This window comes from Staurois parvus, unplaced genomic scaffold, assembly GCF_062004578.1.
Source record: "Staurois parvus isolate SC_StPar_1 unplaced genomic scaffold, SC_StPar_1.0 ptg000151l, whole genome shotgun sequence".
Classification (NCBI taxonomy): domain Eukaryota; kingdom Metazoa; phylum Chordata; class Amphibia; order Anura; family Ranidae; genus Staurois; species Staurois parvus.
The window spans coordinates 4,249,521-4,272,549 of record NW_028317947.1 but is presented as its reverse complement, the minus strand read 5'-3'; the positions used below and the strand labels follow the sequence as shown (position 1 = coordinate 4,272,549).

At 43.6% G+C, this 23,029-nt stretch overlaps 1 protein-coding gene and 1 long non-coding RNA gene across 2 annotated transcripts in view; one reads left to right on the top strand and one right to left on the bottom strand.

The window, feature by feature from the left end:
• Positions 1 to 2,374: 2,374 nt before the first annotated feature.
• LOC149463850 (uncharacterized) lies at positions 2,375 to 5,689 on the bottom strand. Its single transcript, XR_016312353.1, has 2 exons — positions 5,529 to 5,689; positions 2,375 to 2,977 (listed from the first exon to the last, which is right to left on the bottom strand). It is a non-coding gene; the product is annotated as an uncharacterized LOC149463850 (long non-coding RNA).
• A 106-nt stretch (positions 5,690 to 5,795) lies between these two features.
• Positions 5,796 to 23,029, top strand: part of SNF8 (SNF8 subunit of ESCRT-II) — a 42,788-nt gene continuing 25,554 nt past the window's right edge. Inside the window, exons 1-3 of the mRNA XM_089674366.1 lie at positions 5,796 to 5,974; positions 19,903 to 19,953; positions 22,014 to 22,152. Of these exons, the coding sequence (XP_089530492.1) occupies positions 5,828 to 5,974; positions 19,903 to 19,953; positions 22,014 to 22,152 (337 nt within the window). The 5' untranslated portion in view covers positions 5,796 to 5,827. The remainder of the gene's footprint in view (positions 5,975 to 19,902; positions 19,954 to 22,013; positions 22,153 to 23,029) is intronic.

The following is a 23,029-nucleotide window of genomic DNA, read 5'->3' as shown; positions in this document are numbered from 1 at the left end:
CAAAGTGGTCATTGGATTTCAGGCTCCTGTATGAGGCTAGGCTCCCAAAAAGTCTCACACACGTGGTATTCCCATAATTGGTAGAAGTAGCAGAATGTATTTTGGGGTGTAATTCCACATATGCTCATGGCTTGTGCGAGAAATAATTCATTTAAATGACAACTTTGTGTAAAAAAAAAATGTTTTTGTCATTTTCCAGAGACTTGTGGAGAAAAAAATAAATCTTCCATGGACTCAATATGCCTCTCAGCAGATAACTTAGGATGTCTACTTTCCAAAAAGGGGTAATTTGGGTGTTTGTACTATCCTGGTATTTTAGCACCTCAAGACATGTGATGGGCAGTTAGAAAGTAAAAGTTGTGTAAATTCCATTATCTATACCATAGTTTGTAGACGCTATAACTTTCACACAAAGCAATCAATATACACTTACTGGGATTTTTTAACCAGAAACATGTAGCAGAATACATTTTGGCCTAAATTTATGATGAAATTTAAGTTTTTCTGGATATTTTTTATGACCGAAATGAGAAAACATTTTTTTCAAAAACGTTCTTTTTTCTTCAAAAGTTTTTTGGTTATAGCACCAAAAATAAAAAGCGCACAGGTGATCAAATACCACCAAAAGAAAGCTCTATTTGTGTGAAAAAAAGGACATAAATTTCATTTATGTACCGTATTGCATGACTGCGCAATTATCTATTAAACTAGCGCAGTATAGCAAAAAAATGGCGTAAATTGCAGTATCTATACCAGCAATGGGCAAACTATGGCCCGCGGGCCGTATACGGCCCGGCGGACCTTTTAATCTGGCCCGCGGAGCGTGATACATTGGCTGTCAGGATGTGTGTAGGCAGGGCAGCGTGACGAACGTGAGGGGAACTAGGCTCCTCTCACAGTCCGACCTGAAGACGGGAACGGCGCGGGAACACGGCGAGAGGAACGCGCGGAGCAAAGGTAAGTGAATTGACACAGGGGGGACTTGGCTTACTACTTGGGGGGGAATAGTACTGTGGGGGATGAAATACTATATGAGGGATGAATTAATATGGGGGATGAATTAATATGGGGAATTAATTACTATAGGGGGGATGAATTACTATGGGGGGGATGAATTACTATATGGGGGATGAATTACTATATGGGGATGAATTAATATATGGGGGATTAATTACTATATGGGGGATTAATTACTATGCTTACTATGGGGGAATATTACTATACTTACTATGGATGACACATACACATCATTCATCTATTCTTGGTCTGGCCCCCGGTGCCAATATATGAACCCATTGCCGCCCTCAAGTCAAAAAGTTTGCCCACCCCTGATCTATACCATAGTTTGTAGACGCTATAACTTTCACACAAAGCAATCAATATACACTTATTGGGATTTTTTTTTACCAAAAAAAATGTAGCAGAATACATTTTGGCCTAAATTTATAACTAGCTTTGAGTTTACTATATATTTTTTTATAGCTGAAAGTAAAAAATATAATTTTTCTTCAAAATTTTGGTCTTTTTCTGTTTATAGCGTGAAAAATAAAAAGCGCACAGGTGATCAAATACCACCGAAAGAAAGCTCTATATGTGTGGGTACAGCATTGCATGACCGCACAAATATCAGTTGAATTAGTGCAGCGCCGAGTAGCAAAAAGAGGCCTGGTCAGGAAGGGGGGTAAGTCCTTAGGAGGGCAAGTGGTTAAAGTGTTACTAAACCCAGCACCCTGCATTCACTATATCTGGTCTCCCACAGTACACAGAACATGGAAATGCAATTATTTTTAGTAAATATAAACTGTTAAACACCTTTTCTCATCAACAGTTAGAGCAGTCTTGTGACTTCTATCAGTGTCCAGCAGAGCACATGTTAATGCTTGTAGGAGGAGTTTCCATTTTGCTCTAGGTAGATGCAGAACCCCTGACCTCTGTCTGGACAGTGCTGATTGGCCCTGTGCTGATCACAAGCACTCTCCCAAGAAAAAAAAAAACATCTCTAGCAATATACACCAAACTGAGCATGTGCAGAGTGACTCCACATGATATGTCTTATCAGGAGATAAGAGGGGGACACTGGAGGAAGGGGAGGATCAGAGAAGACAGGATCAAACTGTATTTTTATACAATGCAGAGGATTAAGGTTAGGTTCCACATTGAGTATAACAAGCATGCTTTACTGCATTTCCAGACTGATTTTACTGTTGTGGGTGTAGTAAAACTTTAAGTAGCCTAAGAACTGATTTGCATACAGTGTTGATGGTCAAACAGCTATGCACATGGTGTGAATGAGCCCTAAAAAAGAAGACCCAGTACTGACCATTTGAGTACACATAGAAGGGTTTAGAAACTAGTTACAGGAGACTGACAAGCATACTATAAACTCAAATTTTATTGGGATTTAATATGCAGACCATATAAAAGGAATGAATGAGATATGTGGACGTATGGGCTAGAAATGAAAGCACTGCCTTTATAGTTCAGTTACCAGGATGTAAACAATGTATTCAGGTGGTTTGAATCCACTTTAACTGCAGGATCGTAACTCCTTAATTAGCCTCTTCATAGTCTTTATCTTCTGCTTCTGTCTCTGCGCTTTGCGGTGTAGTCGTCTTATCTTCTTCTTAAGCATCAGGGTATTGGGACTCAGTGCCGAGTAAGGAATTTCATTTTCCATTTCATGACAGGATGAGGAGTATGTGTGGTCGATGTGTTCTTCGATTCTGTCACTATCATGATTGCTGTCATCTCTCTCCGTTTGGGGTTTATTACAAACGTCAGCTACAGATCTGCTGTTCATTTTCTCCACAAATGTAACATGCCTGAAGTCACATCACTGGGCTTTTAAATGGAGAAGTCAATATCCGCAGAACAAATAAAGTTTATAGAACACTCTACAGGCCGTTCCGTTATGTCTGAAGAACTTTAATGGTTACATAATCTCAGGGCAAGGATGCCGATGATCACTTGTAGAGCCCTAAAAGAGAGAGGGATATAAAACACAGAGCTTTACAAAACACCTTGGGAAGCTTTCAAGCAGAGTATTCTGGTGTTTAGAGTTTTAGATGATTTGGTACCTCAAAAGAGAAGTTCTCATGCATGGAAACTCACTGAGGGTAAACATACATAATGTGTAAACCTTAAGGGGTAACCCACCTATAAGGAAAAAAGAAATGTAGCAACTAGAAAAAAATATATAGCCTATACAATTGCTAAACAGGCCATGGTGTAATACCTTACATACTATTGATGTTAGGCTGACTTGCTGCTTGTTAGGACTTTGACATCAATAGAGACATCCCACCCACACCTGCATTTGATTACTCAGTTATACTGATAGTGCAGGAATGTCCAATTCCTATCACCCGACGCCCGGGACATGTAGTTCCGGGTGCCAGACAAGTTGGTTTTTTTTGCTCTTAGCCCTGCTGCGGGAAAGCAGCGGGCTCATCAGTCAGATGGAAGCATTCGGGCAGCAGCGCTGCCACCTGATTGCTTCCACACAGCCCGCAGTATCAGCCTCTCCCCCACTATATGTCCCGGGCTCCGCTTACCCATCTGCAGGCCCGAGACTGGTTCAGAGGGTGCCGCAGGATGTGGTATAGGGGAGGGAGGAGGAGAGCGGATACATCCGCTCCCCTCCCCTTCTTCTCCTGATCCAGAAGTGATGTGACATCACTTCCAGGACCCCGTTTGACAGATTCCCGGTCATTGAAGAGGGGAAAAAATGTAACGGGGTGTGATGTGCACCGCATTACATTCAGTGTAGTACAAGGAAGACATGCAGGGTCTTTTAGACCCTGCATGACTCAAAAAAGAGAACCTGTCACCAAAAATCATCACATAGGGGAATTTTTGTCCCATATGTAATTTAAAAAAAAAGTTATTTTTTTATTTTATTTTTTTTAAACAGAAGTTACACCCAAGCATATAACAACCCCAAATTTTTCAAGGCCCCCCCACCCCCCTATATATACGCACGCACAAACGTAAAAGCTCATACTCGGGCGCCTACACATGATTGCGATGCACGTTACATATCGCTGCGTATCGCTGCACACGCCAGAGTGAGAGCAATAATTCTAGCACCAGGTCTCCTCTGTACACTACACTGATGACCTATAAGGGGCTTTAAAAGTGTCGTCTACAGAAAATATAGGGTACTACAGTTTGTTGCCGTTTCACGAGCACACGCAGATTTAAGATTTGACCTGTTGGATATCTATTTACTTGCTGCAACCTCATCTTTTATATTTTACAACAAAATTGGATAATTAATTGCTTTTTCTGCCCTAAAATTAACTTAAGTGTGCATTTTACTGAAACTTTGTGATAATATCATGTGACAAATAATTGGAACTACCGCTATTTTATTCTCTAGGATCTCTGCTTTCACAAATATATATCATGTTTGGGGGTTTTGTGTCATCTTCAGGCCTAAAACGATTTTTTAAATGTGTGCAAAAAACGCAAAAACAGCTCTGGCAGCGAAAGGGATAAAGGATAAGTTCTGTTCTTGATGGTGGGTTATATTTTGTTGTGGGGATCTATTGTTGCTGGGGGGTCTTTGGTTTCTGGGGGGGGGGCATTTGTTGCTGAAAGGGATATACGGTTTAGGGAGGGTTCTGTTGTCGCTGGAGGGTCTTTTGAAGCTTGGTGGGAGTTTATGGTTGCTGGGGGGGGGGGGGGGTATTTTGTTGCAGGTTATCTATCGCTGCTTGGAGTCAATTGTTGCTATAAAGGATCTGCTGTTGAGGGAAGGTTCTATTGTTGCTGGTGGGTTATATTTTGTTGTGGGGATCTGTTGTTGCTGGGGGGGATATTTGGTGTCTGGGGGGTCATGTGTTGCTGGAAGGGATATACGGTTGAGGGAGGGTTCTGTTGTTGCTGGTGGGGTATATTTTGTTGTGGGGATCTATTGTTACTGGGGGTCTTTGGTTTCTGGGAGGGTTCTGTTGTTCCTGGCTGCTGGGGGGTCTTTTGAAGCTGGTGGGAGTTTATTGTTGCTGGTGGGGTAGGGGTATTTTGTTGCCAGGGGTCAGTTGTTGCTTTAAGAGGTCTACTGTTGGGGGAGTGGTCTATTGTTGCTGTGGGGGGATCTATTTTTTCCTGCTTTTCTTGTTATCTTTAACAAATGTTATAAGTTACTTAGCACTACAAAATGATAATTGGCTCTGTATTCTCTAAAAGAGGCGGTACTGGAGGTGGGTAGGGGGTGGAACCAAGGGATGGTGCTCGGAGGTGGGTAGGGGGTGGAACCAAGGGATGGTGCTCGGAGGTGGAACCAAGGGATGGTGCTCGGAGGTGTGTAGGGGGTGGAACCAAGGGATGGTGCTCGGAGGTGGGTAGGGGGTGGAACCAAGGGATGGTGCTCGGAGGTGGGTAGGGGGTGGAACCAAGGGATGGCGCTCGGAGGTGGGGTGACTTGGAAGGGGGGAGTACTTACACCTGTATATGTATCATACATACCAAACCCTCTTTACTACCTAAGTCATGACACATCTAAACATATCAAATAGAATACCAACTCAAGCAACAGTTCGCCATATTCCATACATAAAGGCATCCCTGTAGTCACAATCCAGGCTGATCTGGTGATAACCTCCTCAGCTCTGTCAGGTTTATAAATCACCAGCTGTGTGATCAGAAAGGTCAGACTGGAAGACTCCACAACACCAACCAACAAAATGGAAACTTACCGGCGACTAGAGTGCCCTGTCCAGCGTACTTCCGCCGGAAGTGTACGTATTTCGCTTGATGCGGAAGTAAACAGACGATCTGTTCGCTCTGTTAATGGCAGCTATGGCCGCCCTAGCTAGCATGCTTTATGCTCCGGAGGCCGGAAGTGAGTGTGCGGCGGAATGGATGTGACGTCAGCCGGGGCTTGCTGAGGACCAGGAAGCGGCCGTTTATGGCAGCCATGCACCGGAGAGGGGTGGGAGCGGGGGCCATAGCCAAGAAGAAGCTGGCTGAGGTGAAGGGCCCCGTGTGGGGGGATGGGTGAGGGGAGGTACACCGTTGGGAGATGGTGTCTCTGGAGGGCTCCTGTCAGCATTGAGCACCTCAACCAAAAGAATCATTTTGTATCCTCATACAGTCAGCCCAATGTTTGGTTGTCTTCTACCAGCCTCAGAGCAGGGACAGGTTCTCTTCATAGTGAATCTACAGACATAACTTTCCCCATAGGACTTGTTTACACTTGCAGCACTCTGAAAAGCGATCTGCAGTGGGTTGCTTTTCAGAGGGTGGCTGGGTGGTGATATGTCACCTTGTCACTGCCTGTTTTAACCCTTGAGGGTTGATGACACCAGAACGCGTGTTGGTCGTGTGTGTTTTTTTGCATTTTTTTCAGTGTGCTGCCAAACGCACAAAAAGGGCGACAGGCATGATTTTTATACAAATCCCGCTGCGTTACCATACCATGCGCTGTGGTGGGCACAAACATGCTCACATTTGCTGCATGCATTGGGGGTGCCATTAGCTATAAAAGAGGCCAGAACTATTCCTATGGGGTGCAGGAAATGCACACAGACACGTATGTATCCCACACCGCAAGAGGAGTGAACGAGCTCTGAACGCCTACAGCACCGCGTTACAACTGCATGCTTTTCACACAGTTGCAGTGCGGCCCCGTTCACTTGAAAGGGTCCTGCTTGGCATCCATACTGCCCTCCAAACATGACCTGTGGTATAAATTGGACTGCAAATCATTGCAGATACGGTCAGGTCTATAAATATTGGGACATGGACACAATTCTAACATTTTTGGCTCTATACACCACCACAATGGATTTGAAATGAAAGGAACAAGATGTGCTTTAACTGCAGACTGTCAGCTTTAATTTGAGGGTATTTACATCCAAATCAGGTGAACGGTGTAGGAATTACAACAGTTTGCATTTGTGCCTCCCACTTGTTAAGGGACCAAAAGTAATGGACAGAATAATAATCATAAATCAAACTTTCACTTTTTAATACTTGGTTGCAAATCCTTTGCAGTCAATTACAGCCTGAAGTCTGGAATGCATAGACATCATCAGACGCTGGGTTTCATCCCTGGTGATGCTCTGCCAGGCCTCTACTGCAACTGTCTTTAGTTCCTGCTTGTTCTTGGGGCATATTCCCTTCAGTTTTGTCTTCAGCAAGTGAAATGCATGCTCAATCGGATTCAGGTCAGGTGATTGACTTGGCCATTGCATAACATTCCACTTCTTTCCCTTAAAAAACTTTGGTTGCTTTTGCAGTATGCTTTGGGTCATTGTCCATCTGCACTGTGAAGCGGCGTCCAATGAGTTCTGAAGCATTTGGCTGAATATGAGCAGATAATATTGCCCGAAACACTTCAGAATTCATCCTGCTGCTTTTGTCAGCAGTCACATCATCAATAAATACAAGAGAACCAGTTCCATTGGCAGCCATACATGCCCACGCCATGACACTACCACCACCATGCTTCACTGATGAGGTGGTATGCTTAGGATCATGAGTAGTTCCTTTCCTTCTCCATACTCTTCTCTTCCCATCACTCTGGTACAAGTTGATCTTGGTCTCATCTGTCCATAGGATGTTGTTCCAGAACTGTGAAGGCTTTTTTAGATGTCGTTTGGCAAACTCTAATCTGGCCTTCCTGTTTTTGAGGCTCACCAATGGTTTCCATCTTGTGGTGAACCCTCTGTATTCACTCTGGTGAAGTCTTCTCTTGATTGTTGACTTTGACACACATACACCTACCTCCTGGAGAGTGTTCTTGATCTGGCCAACTGTTGTGAAGGGTGTTTTCTTCACCAGGGAAAGAATTCTTCGGTCATCCACCACAGTTGTTTTCCGTGGTCTTCCGGGTCTTTTGGTGTTGCTGAGCTCATCGGTGCATTCCTTCTTTTTAAGAATGTTCCAAACAGTTGTTTTGGCCACGCCTAATGTTTTTGCTATCTCTCTGATGGGTTTGTTTTGTTTTTTCAGCCTAATGATGGCTTGCTTTACTGATAGTGACAGCTCTTTGGATCTCATCTTGAGAGTTGACAGCAACAGATTCCAAATGCAAATAGCACACTTGAAATGAACTCTGGACCTTTTATCTGCTCATTGTAATTGGGATAATGAGGGAATAACACACACCTAGCCATGGAACAGCTGAGAAGCCAATTGTCCCATTACTTTTGGTCCCTTAACAAGTGGGAGGCACATATGCAAACTGTTGTAATTCCTACACCGTTCACCTGATTTGGATGTAAATACCCTCAAATTAAAGCTGACAGTCTGCAGTTAAAGCACATCTTGTTCATTTCATTTCAAATCCATTGTGGTGGTGTATAGAGCCAACAATGTTAGAATTGTGTCGATGTCCCAATATTTATGGACCTGACTGTATGATATGTATACCACTCCATCCAGGCCTCCATGTTACATTAAGGTGGGGGTGGTGGTAAAACTGTGGCTCAACCGACTGTGTTTACTGCCCCCCTGGCCACATATGTAAATGATGCCTTAGACAAATCATAAAATATACAATTTTCTTTCCTTCCACCACAGGTGGAAGGAAAGAAAATCACTCGATTCCCCCCATCCGCACAGTGTTGATAGGGGAATCCCCTTCCCGCAGCACTGTTGTGTTCTGCCGTCCGAGAGCCTTCCCTGTGATCACATGAAAACAAATCACACAGGCTGGTCATACTGAAGTCAATCCATGGATTGACTTCAGTACATCCAGCCTGTCTGTAGATGGATTGATTTTGTCTGGTCCCTGCTGAAGTTGCCAAGACTTGATCCACCTATGGCCGGCTTAAGGTTCACATGTGTGCATGTATGGCTTTACATATATGTCACGAACAGAGCTCAATGATTTCAGTGGGATGCCCTACCTGCGAAAAACGGGCAAAGAAGTCCCCGACCTTTTTTTTTTAATTTAAGGCCCCATTCACATTCGTGCGACTCCAAAGTCGTGATTTACGTTGCAACTTTGACTTGTGCAACGATGGCATTGATAACTTTAAGATGCGACTTTTGAGCTTTTACATTGCAGCCTATGGCACTCATGTCGCATGAAAGTTGCATCAAAGTAGTGCAGGAACCTTTTTAAAGTTGCATAGATTGGCTTCCAATGAAATGCAAGGGCTGCAACTTGTCATGTGTCTTAAGTCGCATGTCAAGCCACACAAGTGTGAATGAAGCCTAAGGGCCCTTTCAGATAGGGCGAACCCGTTTAGCGTATCTACTTGCTGAGCAAGAGGATGACAGGTCTGTGTCTGCTCCGCTGCTGCAGAGCGGACACAGAGCTGCTCGCTCTCCTCAATGGGCGGTCAGATGAAAACGAACTGCTTGTCCGTTTCTATCCGACGGACGGAAGGGGAATTGGATCCCCATCTGTCTCTTTTTTTGCGGATCGGATGTCAGTGGGTGCAAACAGGCACATTTCCTTTTACACCCGCCGCTCCATAGAGGAGAATGGAGGTTCCGATCAGGTCCGCCTGAAAAACAGGCAGGTGGACCCGAACTACAATGTCCATGTGAAAGGGGCCTTAGTGTGCAGTAAGTGCCAATGTGTGGGGAGGCCATTAAAAGTGCAGCTGTGGGTCAGGAATACACAGGATTTTGTGCGAGTTCCTGTGGTGTTTTTGTGGAGATGTAGAATTCCTGCCTAAGGCTGGCCATACATTATACAATTATCTGCAGATTTTTGGTTTAGATTTACCAAAAACCATATAATAGGAGGACAAACCTAAACAACACTTTCAGTTGTATCCAATTAGGCAGGCCCTTGCACTACATAGTTGAAGGTAAATCTAAAGGAAATTGGGCAGAAAATCTGCAGATAATTGTATAATGTATGGCCAGCCTTACACTTAACTGTTCTTAAAAATGCTCCCTCCCCCCTCCTGCTACCTATTTTGTATAAAAAAAGATCTGTGTACTTATCTTTTCTTAGGCCGATCCAATCACATGATCCCGCAGCTCTAGCTCCCCTGTGTAAAGTGTGCAGCTACTGCAGGGGAGAGGAGGGCACACTGACAACAGCTGGGCCATGGGAACCTATGGGTGACATCACAGCTCCTGGAATTCACAGCCGTTGTTGAGCACTCCCTGGCACAGGAGAGCCGGAGCTGTGCAATCACATGAACGGACTGAAAAAAGGTAAGTACACAGATCTTTTTTTACATCGGTTAGGCAGGAGGAGTGGTAGAGAACATTTTAAAGAATAGTATTAGGCCTCTTGCACACTGATGCCTAAAAAGAAAAAAAAAAAAACCACATTTGTAGGCATTCAGGCATTTTTGTTGCACTGATCTAAATGCAGCCTGTTGTTTTCAATGGGCCTGTGTACACAGGTGTGTAAAATTGCATAATTATGCGGTCATGCAACACTGTACCCATATGAAATTTTTATAATTTTTTTGAGACAGAGCTTTCTTTTGGTGGTATTTAATCACCTCTGGGGTTTTTATTTTTTGCTAAACAAATTAAAAACAACTGAAAATTTTGAAAAAAAAAGTTTTTTTTCTTAGCCTCTGTTATAAAAATTTTTTAAATGAGTAATTGTTCTCCTTCACTGATGTGTGCCAATGAGGCTGCACTGGCTGGCATTGAAAGGCATCTCATATGGGCACTGATATGTGGCATTGATGTGCACTGGTAGGCACTGATATGTAGCATTGATGTGCACTCATGGGCACTGACAGCTGGCATTGCTGGACACTGACAGGTGGCACTGATGGGGCTACACTGGTCATCAGGGCCCTGATGATCAGTGTAGATGTCCCCTCCGAGGAATGCTGATTACCGGCTCTCCTCTCCTCATGAGCTGTCAGCGTGACAGCTCGTGAGGAGAGAAATGCCAATAACTGACATTTCCTTACTTACATACAATCAGCTGTGATTGGACACAGCTAATCACATGATAGAGCTGAAGTGATCAGCTGTTTCCGCTGATCGGTTTTTCGATCATATGACGTCCTCCCAGAACGAGGGAACCACTGCCCATCCGTCATTTGCTTATATGGCGGGCGGGAGGTAGTTAATGTTGCTGTAGGCCTCTTGACAGCCTCCCAGACCAGTGTTCTTTTCGTCTTTTCATCAATTTTGGAGGGACGTCCAGTTGTTGGTAATGTCACTGTTGCACCATATTTTCTCCACTTGATGATGATGGTTTTCGCTGTGTTCCATGGTATATCTAATGCCTTGGAAATTCTTTTGTACTCTTCTCCTGACTGATGACTTTTAACAATGAGATCCCTCTGATGCTTTGAAAGCTCTCTGCGGGCCACAGCTTTTGCTGTAGGATGCGACTAAGAAAATGTCAGGAACGACCTAAAAGAACAACTGACCTTTATTTGGGGTTAATCAGAGGCACTTTAAATGATGGCAGGTGTGTACTGACTCCTATTTAACATGAATTGAATGTGATTGCTTTATTCTGAACACCGCTGCATCCCCAGTTATTAGAGGGTGTGCACACTTATGCAACCACATTATGTAACCAATCACAGAAACCTGACATTTTACCAGGGGAGTGTATAGACTTTTTATATCCACTATACATGGTGGCTGGAGGGGTGAGTTCACATTGCTGAGGCCGTGATACTTCTGGCTGCAGAAATTTCAACTTGGCTTGTTGAGTGTCATCGCCTGTCAACCTTGCCCATTGAAGTCAATACGACCCTGTGCCAAATGCAGCTACAGTGGTTGTGGTGCAGTAGGGCTTTCTAAATTCCAAAGTTCCAGTTCCAAATATCACCTGGGATAAGTGCATCTATGATGCAGTGGCTCCTGCAGGGTACAGGCCTACTAATATGGGGCTGGGAGAGGAGCGGCTGGATTACAGATTGGTGTGATGTCATGACGTTACTGCTTCTAGATGTCCTCCAGCCTGGGATTGTACTCGGGGATAATTGTAGAAGCCTCACATCGCTGCGACGTGTGAAGAAGCAGTCAGTCACAATCTCTCACAGTTTGCTGCTCATTCACATCAAATGGTGACGTCAGTTGAGGGTGGGAGGAAGGCAGGCAAGACCCATGACCACACCCAAGAGGGATCACCAGCGCACTCTGCATATTTATTTATTTTTTTTACCATGGTGGCAGATGGGACATGAAGTAATTGATGGTGGGGGGAGGTGTATGCGATTGTACTTCAAGTTGCACCTTAAATATGGGTATAATATGAAACATGGCCCAAAGGAAAGAATTAGCCTTTAAGCTTGGTTCACACTTGAATGGGCCGCCATGCCTGCGTTTTCCGCAAAAAAAAAGAAAAAAAAAGGCGCATGCACCTTTTTTAAAAACGCAACTGCAGGGAAATCGCATGGTAGTTTTTGACCATGCGACTTCCATGCTGTTCCCGCAAACAGGCTGCGAGCTGATATGCGTGGAGGTGCCATTTAGAATGAACTGCAGCCGTGCACAACTTGCAAGAGCAGTGCGATTTGGCTGTGGGTGGTTGCGGGTACGGGAACAGATAGAATTCCCGCACCCGCAATCGGCCTCCACGGTGTGAACCAGGGCTTAAAGTGGAGCTCAAGGCAAAGCCCCTGTTCCAATAGCATTGCGGTCCTGATCTTCCTTGTGAAGATTTCCCTTCATTTCCTGTATGATCGCTGGGACTTACAAGATATATATGCCTCTGTTTCCAAAACGTATAGGAAAAGTACACTCCTGTGTTTGAAAACTCCATTGTCAGTTTGTGTAGGGAACAACGTTTTATTTGTAAAATCTGGGATCCTTTGGCTAAAACTGTTATGGCCAGTATTGAGAACTTGTCCATATTGTTTGATTGTAATAGACCTTTATGTCTACATTGTATTGATCCTATTTGTTAGAAAAAGGTTTGCTCTTCTTGAACTCTTGTCAACCAGTGTCTAAGAAGGACCTGATACTCTTACCATGTGGTCTGTTTGTAGGCACAAGGCAGTGTCTGAACGCTGCTGTCAGTATCTTTAATTTAGCTATTGCTGCGGTCCGAGAGCCCCTAAATCTGTATGCTGGCTTTACATGTAAGGCCCATTTCACATAGGTTCCAATCCTCTTTGCTCAGCATAGCATCTGTCTGCTCATTGGAGCAGAGTGGCTGATAACCGGTCTGTGTCCCCTCAGCTTATGCACAGCAGACGTAGACAGAGCCCATTCTGCTCTATGGGCAGTCAGGTATAAATGGACTCCGATCTGCTTAGATTTCATTGTGGGCCAAATCAGCATATTGGTTGATCTCAAAGGGCCGGCTGTATCTGTAAGACTAGATGTCCACAGCACCCCCCACATCAGATGTCAAGAGCCCCCCCACCATCAGAAGTTGAGTCCCCCAGCCCTCCCTATATCACAGTGCACCGTACCCCCTTTACCTTGTGCTGCTGCTGGGAGGAAACTGGGGGCAGAGCTGGGAATCAGAAAGTGCAGGGTCTGAAGGAGGACCAGAGGAGGGCTGGGGTCAGCTGTCGGAGTTGTGTAATGCTGAGAGCAGGGGAGGCAGAGAATGGTGCTGCAGCTATACAGAGAGGCGTTCTGTCCTGCTTTTCAGCTGCGACGGGTCGGGACAGAGACGAGTCTCTGCGGCTGCACAGAGAAGTGCAGGATTTGGTGGAGGAGTTTTGTCCTCTTTGCTGCCAACTGCTGAGATAAGGTGGGGGAGGCGGAGATGAAGGGGCTGCCACAGCTGCAGGAGTGGTGCGAGGGCCACTTAAAATGGCCTGGCGAGTCGGATTGTGGCTTAGACAGAGGGGAATGGATTCCCTTCAGTTTTTTGTTTTTTTTTTCTGGCAGACCAGACCACACCAGATTGGAGGTAGGCGGGTATAAACAGATACAAGTCAGTTTACACCCCCCCGGTCCATAGGGATACACGGACCATCCAATCGGGTCCACCTGAAAAACTGACAGGTGACCTTTATCGGATTGCCTGTGTGAAAGGGGCCTAGTAGTACAATTGTCCAATACAATAATTGTCTTTGGTGATGTGAAAGATTAAAAAAAAAAAAAAAATCAATATTTCCCTTCTTGTGTTAGACAACCATTTTGAAGTGAGCCATCATTTCTATAATTGATCATTCCCCAATTGTTGTATGTATGGCCAGCATTAGTCACTGATAGGTCCTAGGGCCGGTTCACAACACAATTTCTGCTTTCTGGCTGCATTTCTACATGCAAATTTTTGATGCGTTATTTTCTTCATCACTTTTAAGGACATGTATTTTTGAGGCGTTTAGCCGTGTTCCATACAGAAAAAATGCAACGTTTTTCTGACTGCACGGGAACAAACTATGGCCAATGGAATACATGGAAAATACTGTGCATGTATTTTTGATGCAGATTAACCCCTTCCTGCCGGCGCCTCCCGGCCCTTTAAGAGTTTCAGAAGCCGAGAGGCGGGGTGGGGTGTAGGGATCATGTGATGCGTCATGGCGGTCACGGGATCGGGAAAGGTCCCGATCGAAAGAGCAGACTGGGACCGTTCTGTGAGTACCCGACATGTGTGCTGGGAGCGCGCAGGGCGCACGCTCTCAGCACATATGTTTTTTCTTACCTGAATGCAAATGTGCAGCCAATCTGCGTCTAGGCCCAGAGTCTGGGAGGCCCCACATTTGTGTGCAGCCGGCGTAAAGGGGTTAAAAACGCACTGGACTGCATCTGGTGCGATCCAACCCTGCATTCCATGACATACTGCAGATCTCTTAGGGACCAATTTCATTGTGCTTCATAAAGGGGGTGACTGTTCAATGGGCATAGTTACAACAAAACATACATAAGACTTCTTGGGGCTCCTGGTGATGCAGGAATTTGCAAAACTGGAATAGCAAATAGTATTGTCATCTGCCTGGAAGGGTATGAATCATAAGACTGTCTACATCACGGGTGTCAAACTGGCGGCCCTCCAGCTGTTGGCAAATTACAAGTCTCATGAGGCATTGCAAGAGTGACAGTTACAAGCATGACTCCCAAAGGCAGAGGCATAATGGGACTTGTAGTTTCACAACAGCTGGAGGGCCGCCAGTTTGACTCCCCTGGTCTACATATACAAAACTTCAGGCAGGTAAATCACTTCACACAGTCGTGTGAAAGTCTCAGTACACCCCATGGAAATAGATGACGTTTTCGTTGTATTAGAAGAAATATCAGATCTCATTTCAGCCAGTACCTACAGATAGTCAATGTCTTGTAATGACACGTAACATCAACAGAGTATTTATTCTCATACTCTCAATGATTGAAAATACAGTTTTGTCACATGAAGAAATGTACCACCATTTAATTACACAAAATTAGACTTGGGTGTAGTAGATTGTGTCGGTGATTAGAACTTTCTTTGTCTATGCAGGTGGAACCTTTTTTTATTTAACCACTTGCCCTCCAGAGGATTTACCCCCCTTAATGACCAGGCCTATTTTTGCTACTCAGTGCTGCACTAATTCAACTGATAATTGCGCGGTCATGCAACGCTGCACCCAAACAAAATTTACGGCCTTTTTTTCACACAAATAGAGCTTTCTTTCAGTGGTATTTGATCACCTGTGCGCTTTTTATTTTTCACGCAATAAACAAAAAAAAACCAAAAATTTTGAAGAAAAACGATATTTTTTACTTTCAGCTATAAAAAATATATAGTAAACTCAAAATTAGTTATAAATTTAGACCAAAATGTATTCTGCTCCATGTTTTTGGTAAAAAAAATCCCAATAAGTGTATATTGATTGCTTTTTGTGAACGTTATCGCGTCTACAAACTATGGTATAGATACTGCAATTTTTTGCTATACAGCGCTGCACTAGTTTAACGGACAATTGCGCGGTCATGCAATATGGTACATAAATGAAATTTATGTCCTTTTTTTTCACACAAATAGAGCTTTCTTTCGGTGGTATTTGATTGCCTGTGCGTTTTTATTTTTTGCGCTATAAAAAAAAAGGCTGACAATTTTGAGAAAAAAAAACAATATTTTGGACTTTTTGCTATAAAACATGTCCAGTAAAAAAAAAATTTAAAAATCAAATTTCGTCATAAATTTCAGCCAAAATGCATTTTGCGACATGTCTTTGCTAAAACAAAACCCAATACGTGTAAATTAATTGGTTTACGTGAAAGTTATAGCGTTTACAAATGGCGGGAAAGATACTTGGATTTTTTATTTTTTTATACTAATAATGGCGGCGACCAGCGACTTATGGCGGCGATCAGTGACTTATGGCGGGACTGCGGCAGACATTCTGACACTGGGGGGGAACTGACTTAGGGTCAGTGACACCAATACAGTGATCAGTGCAAAAAAAAAAAAACACTGAAACTGTACTAATGGCACTGGGGAGGAAGGGATTAACTTTTTTTGCACTGAAAGGGTTAACTGTGTGAGGGGGAGTGTTTTACTAGGGGGCGGGGGTGTGTACTGCAGGGAGACAAGCTGATCTGGACAGAGAAAATCTTTTCTCCTGGTCAGCTTGTCAGGAACTGTCAGAAAGCAGAGCTACTGCAGCCCTGCTCTCTGTCACTGATTGCCGCTAATCGCTGGGACACAGCTGATAATAACCGGCTGTGACCCGGCGACTGACACCCGCGGCTGAGATCGGCGGTTAAGGTAGGGCGGCGGCGCGCCTCACGCGTGCCCCCTACCTGTTTTGAAACAGGATGTTTTAAAACGTGCTTTTGCCCAGCCATGCCGCCCTGCCACCGTTTTTATACAGTGGCTGGGCGGCTAGTGGTTAAAGTGGTTGTAAACCCTCACATACACCCAGTGAAGTGACAGTTGGCGCACACACCTAGTGCATTATCCAAGGTTTATTCAAAGGGATAAAGGATAAAAAAACATACAGACGAAGCATGTATCTAACAAGCATGTGCATTATGGAGATGGCCACAATGGCAAGCAAGGTGTTCCAAATGCGGTCAAATGGCTGATGCGTTTCGGGGACGAGTCCCTTTCCTCAGAGCTGCTGACCAGCCTCTAGGACTGGTCCAGATGTGTAGTGGATATGGTGGACCGAAGGCAGGAATCAGCAGCAAGGCCCCCCTTGGATAATGCACTAGGTGTGTGTGCCACCTGTTTATTCTTTATCTAGTGGCTGATCTCCCCGTCTGAGGAGGGCTGCACCCCTGAAGCATCTCCTTTGGTTGTCGCTGTCCTGGTTCCCTTGGCTTTCCTTTGGCTGTGCATTTGCTGAGGCGCTGGAGAGTATATACGATACCCAGTGAAGTGACTGGTGTCAAGTGATACACATAGATGAAACACATCCTCCTACATAAGTTGTACCTGTTAATCTTCAGTTTTTTGTTCTCTACATCCGTTCAAAGTGCTGCATTTTAACCACTTGCCTACCGGGCACTTATACCCCCTTCCTGCCCAGGCCAATTTTCAGCTTTTATTGCTGGCACACTTTGAATGACAATTGTGCGGTCATGCAACATTGTATTCATTTGAAATTTTTATCATTTTTTTGAGACAGAGCTTTTTTTGGTGGTATTTAATCACCCTGGGGGGGGGGGGGGTTATTTTTTGCTAAGCAAACCAAAAACAACTGAAAATTAAAAAAAAAAAAAAATTCTTAGTTTCTGTTGTAACATTTTATAAATAAGTGATTTTTCTCCTTCACTGATGTGCACTAATGAGGCTGCAGTGATGGGCACTGATAAGGAGGCACTGGTAGGTGGTATTGATGGGCATTGTCAGGCACCACTGATGGGCACTGATAGGCGGCACTGAAAGGCAGCTCAGATGGGCACTGATATGTTGCATTGATGTGCACTGGTAGGCACTGATATGTGGCATTGATGGGCACTGGCAGGTGGCACTGATGGGGCTACACTGATCATCAGTGCCCTGATGATCAGTGTAGATGTTCCCTCTGACTAATGCTGATTACCGACTCTCCTCTTCTCACAAGCTGTCAGCATGACAGCTCGTAAGGAGAGGCATGCCGATAACTGGCATTTCCTTATTTACATGCGATCAGCTGTGATTGGACACAGCTGATCATATGACAGAGCCAACATCATCGGCTCTTTCCGTTGATCAGTAATCTGCTGTGTCCCAGGGAAACATCGCACCACCGATCGCCGTGCTGGGCGTGCACGTGCGGTTAGAGTGGGAGGACGTCATATGACATCCTCCCAGAACGAGAGTACTGCCGCACTCCCGTCATTTCCTTATATGGCGGGTAGGAGGCAGTTAAAGCTTTTCTGGGAGTTCAGAAAAAAGGGCAGGAGAGCTGAAATTACACTCTGCAGAGCTCATTGAGGAGAGCTCTGAGAGCTGATTAAAAAGGAAGAGACACTCCCCTCCACACAGCTCACAGGAACAGAGCTGAGGCTGTCAATCAGCTGGAGGTCCCTCTCCTGTCACCATTTTTTGTTCTCTGTGTCAGGGAAAACTTGTCAGAAGTGATTCATGCTGATAGCAGAGGAACAAAGCAGCAGACAAAAATGACACTTGGTGCTTTCAATTGAGATAAGTACACACTATAGAGGGATATGCTTTGTTCATGTTTAATGTCTGAGGTTTACAACCACTTAAACCTTAGATATTAGATATAAGTTGTGGTTGTCTGAGTCTAGCAAGGGTTTCTAAAAAAATAATTCCACTGGAAGGAAAATAATTTACAAGTGGCTCAGATATCAAACAACTGCTAATTTGCTCAGGACTGGCTGGCCTTGGACATTCAGCCCAAGAGCTGACCATTTGATGCTTGATGAAGTCTACAGGAACTCCCAGATATTACTCTAACTCTTGTAACAGTGACAAAGTGCATTCATCTACAACTGAAAAGAGTTTGCACCAATTTAACCTGTATGGAAGGTGTGCCAAGATAAAGCTTTTAGTGCGCAAAATGAACATTCTAGAACCGTATTGCAGTGTGCCATCGAACATAGGCAAAGACCAGGCCTTCTGGAGCAGTGTGCTGTGGATTTGTGTATATTTGATCGCAGTAACCGTAGAAATGCTTGGTGCAAACTAAAAACAGCATATTAGGAAGAGATCCCAACTGTGAGCTATGGTGGTGGAAAAATATAATTTGTAGATGCTCTGCTGCTTCAGGTCCTGGACAGCTTGTAGTTGTTGAGCCAACTTTACATTCTCCATCGTATCCAAGTGTCCTTGAAGAGAGCGTGAGGCCATTTGTATAAAAGTTGAAGCTAAACTGCAACCAAAAATGGATCAATACGCTAATGATCCGAAGCACACTAGCAGAAGAAGAAATGAAGGGTTCTGTGTATTTGGTACATGGAGTTTATCCAAGAAAACCAAACCCATAAACACATTGCATTGGACGGAATATTAATGTCACAAACTGGTGGGCAGTTGTCCAAAACTAGTAATATCTGCCGAATATATGCCAGCTTTTTTTTTTTTTATTCTTATTTAAATGTTTTATTAATTTTTCACATGTGTGATGTGATATGCAAGCTTTTTTTAAACACTGTTACATCTATTAATATTTTGTTTTACTAAATTATCAAAAAGGTACATTTGTGTTTTATTGAAGTACATGACCTTTATATGTAGGCACTGTTTGAAGATCTAGCATTTGCTTGTCCAAATATCTGGAAAAAGGTACGATTCCATGTCACGTAACTGTGTATTTCAGCTGTTTGCTTGGAGACAAATGATAAATTAATGTTAAAATCTTTTACTTGATTGTAAGCTCTTACCAGCCAGGCCCTCTGTTTCCTCTTGTACCAAATTGTATTATGACTGTAATGTCCACTTTCATTGTGTAAAGTGCTGCGCAAACTGTTGGCGCTATATAAATCCTGTATAATAATAATAATACTTGCGATCATCAACTGATATATTTTTTTTTTCCATCTTTTTTAATTAGACAATAATGAATGTAGGATTCTTCAAAGGCAAACCAATTCTGGTACTACAGACAATGTAGCTGTCAAGTGTTTGAGCTTACTCAAAGGTTTAATTAAAATGACTTTATCTTTCAGGCCAAATACAAAGAACGAGGGACTGTCTTGGCTGAGGACCAGCTTGCACAGGTGAAGAAGACTGACGTTTGTTCATAATTTGTTTTTATTCTCTTCCTTTCTGTAAATTGCTTTAAGTTCTGCTGTACACAATTGTGTGCCTGGAATATGAAAAGTGGGGTATTGGCCAAAGAAGTAGTCAGATTATTGCCTTAGTTTTTTGACCTGGAGTAGAAAAATGCCAACTGGAATATGTTGGGTTACTTTGGGTGACACTATTTATAATGAGCAGTCCATCTAGGTGATATTTATCAACCCAAGGTTTTACCTGTGTGATTATGCGCCCCAGACCACCAATGTGTGTATATGTCCCAATAAGTGTATATTGATTGCTTTGTGTGAAAGTTATAGCGTCTACAAACTATGGTATAGATACTGCAATTTACGCCATTTTTTTGCTATACAGCGCTGCACTAGTTTAACGGACAATTGCACGGTCATGCAATACGGTACATAAATGAAATTTACATCCTTTTTTTTTCCCACAAATTGAGCTTTCTTTCGGTGGTATTTGATCGCCTGTGTGGTTTTTATTTTTTGCGCTATAAAAAAAAAAGGCTGACAATTTTGAGGAAAAAAAACAATATTTTGGACTTTTTGCTATAAAACATGTCTAGTTAAAAAAATTTAAAAATCAAATTTAGTCATAAATTTCTGCCAAAATGCATTCTGCGACATGTCTTTGCCAAAAAAAAAAAAAGCCAATACGTGTAAATTAATTGGTTTACGTGAAAGTTATAGCGTTTACAAATGGCGGGAAAGATACTGGGATTTTTATTTTTTTTATACTAATAATGGCGGCGACCAGGGACTTATGGCGGCAATCAGCGACTTATGGCGGGACTGCGGCGGACATTCTGACATTGGGGGGTACTGACTTGGGGTCACTGACATCCCCAGTGACACCAATACAGTGATCAGAGCAAAAAAAAAAACACTGACACTGTACCAATGGCACTGGGCAGGAAGGAGTTAACTTTATTTTTCAGTGAAAGGGTTAACTGTGTGAGGGGAGTGTTTTTATTAGGGGGTGGGGGTGTGTACTGCAGGGAATACCGCTGATCGGGAGAGAGAAACTCTTCTGTCCTGATCAGCGTGTCCTGGAGCTGTCAGGAAACTGACAGAAAGCACAGCTACTGCAGCTGTGCTCTCTGTCAGCGATTGCCGCCGATTGCCGGGACATAGCCGGTAACGACCGGCTGTGACCCGGCGACTGACAGGCGGCGGGACAGGTAGGGCGCCGGTGCGGTTCGCGCACCCCCTACCTGTTTACAAAACACACGTTTTAAAACGTGGTTTTGCCCAGCCGTGCCACCCTGCCACCGTATTTATACAGTGGCTGGGCGCCATGTGGTTAAGAGTAGCTCAGAATGAACAGACTGCATATATTCTGATTCTAGACCATCTCACTGCTGCCTGCTGTGACTTTTAGTGACTGCTCTGGCTATTTGCTTTCTCCCATTCTCTCCGTGTAAATGTGACAGTTAACCTTACCTATGGAAAGGATAGAATGTAGGTTAGTGCTGGAATAAGCACAGACATTGTGAGTTCAACACACCCCTGCACATAATGTTGAATCTCTGCAAACACTTGAATTTCATTCAACTGCCCACTGGAAGTCTAACATTAAAGCCTGACAGGGCTGTGTACATGCCACGTTTGCAGTAATTTTAACACGGGCTGCAGAGTTTGACTCGCTTATTGTGATTAGTGGGGGGCGCATGGCAACCACGAGCCAAACGCATGGCTTGGAGTTTTGGCACAGTCCCATAATGTAAAATTGCCATTGGTCTATTTAGAAAAAAAAAAACAAAAAACGGCATAGTAGGCAGTAGTAGCCATCTCCTAAATGCCTAGCAGCCACTGCTGTATCGCCCTCTGAAAAGTGATACACACTGGATCGCTTTGCAGAGTACGGTAAGTATTACCAGCTGTCTGAAAAAGCCCTACTTTACAATTTTGATGAAAGTTCAGTATAAAATAGTTTTCAAAATGAATGGTCGTGAACCAGTGTTGCTGGAATTGTTAGGGAAAAAATGAATATTCTGCTCTTTTTTTTTCCTGTGTTACAGATGTCAAAACAGTTAGAGATGTTTAAAACGAATCTAGAAGATTTTGCTAGTAAACACAAGCAAGAAATCCGTAAGAATCCTCAGTTCAGAGTCCAGTTCCAAGATATGTGTGCAACAATTGGAGTGGACCCTCTGGCCTGTAAGTTGATTAACCTTTTGTCTTTCTTTTACTTCAATTCCTGCCTTGGTGGAGCCTGCATGCACACTTCATACAGTAGGTATAGAAAATAATCTCCCCCTCCCCCTTTAAAATAATTACATTTTGATACTTTGCAGCCTGAAATGAAGACAGACACCATTTTTGTTTTATTCATCTGTATTTACTTAGTGCAACTTATACAAGTGAAAGATATAACACCAACATGTCAGAAAAAAATTCAAAAACCGAATCACTGAGTTGGAAAAAGGATCACTCCTTCTGTCAGTATTTTGTTGAACCACCTTTTGCTTTAATTCCAGCCTTTAGTCTGGTGGGATATGTCTCTACTAACTTTGCACATCTAGACTTTGTAATATTTGCCTGCTCCTCTTTGCAGAACTGCTCAAGTTCAGTTGAATATGATGGTGACTGTGGATTGCAGTCTTCAAGTCATTCCACAGATTTTCAATGGGGTTTAAGTCTGGACTCTGACTAGGCCATGCAAGGACATTCGCTTTTTTCTCCTCCAACCTCTGTGTGCTCATTTTTACTGTGTGCTTTGGGTCATTGTCATGTTGGAAGGTGAACCTTCCCATTAACAACTTTTTGGCAGGGGGCAGCAGATTTTCCTCAAGAATTTGATGATATTTTGCCCCATCCATTTTTCCTTCTATCCTGACAAATGCTCCAGTCCCTTCTGCAGAGAAACCCCCCATACCAGGATATTGCCCCCTCAATGCTTTACTGTAGGAATGGATGGAGAGGTGTATTTGATTTCTGGCAGACATAGTTTTTGTTGAGGCCAAATCATTCAATTTTAGTCTCATCTGATCATAACACCTTTTTCCATGTGGCCTCAGAATCTGCAAGGTGCGTT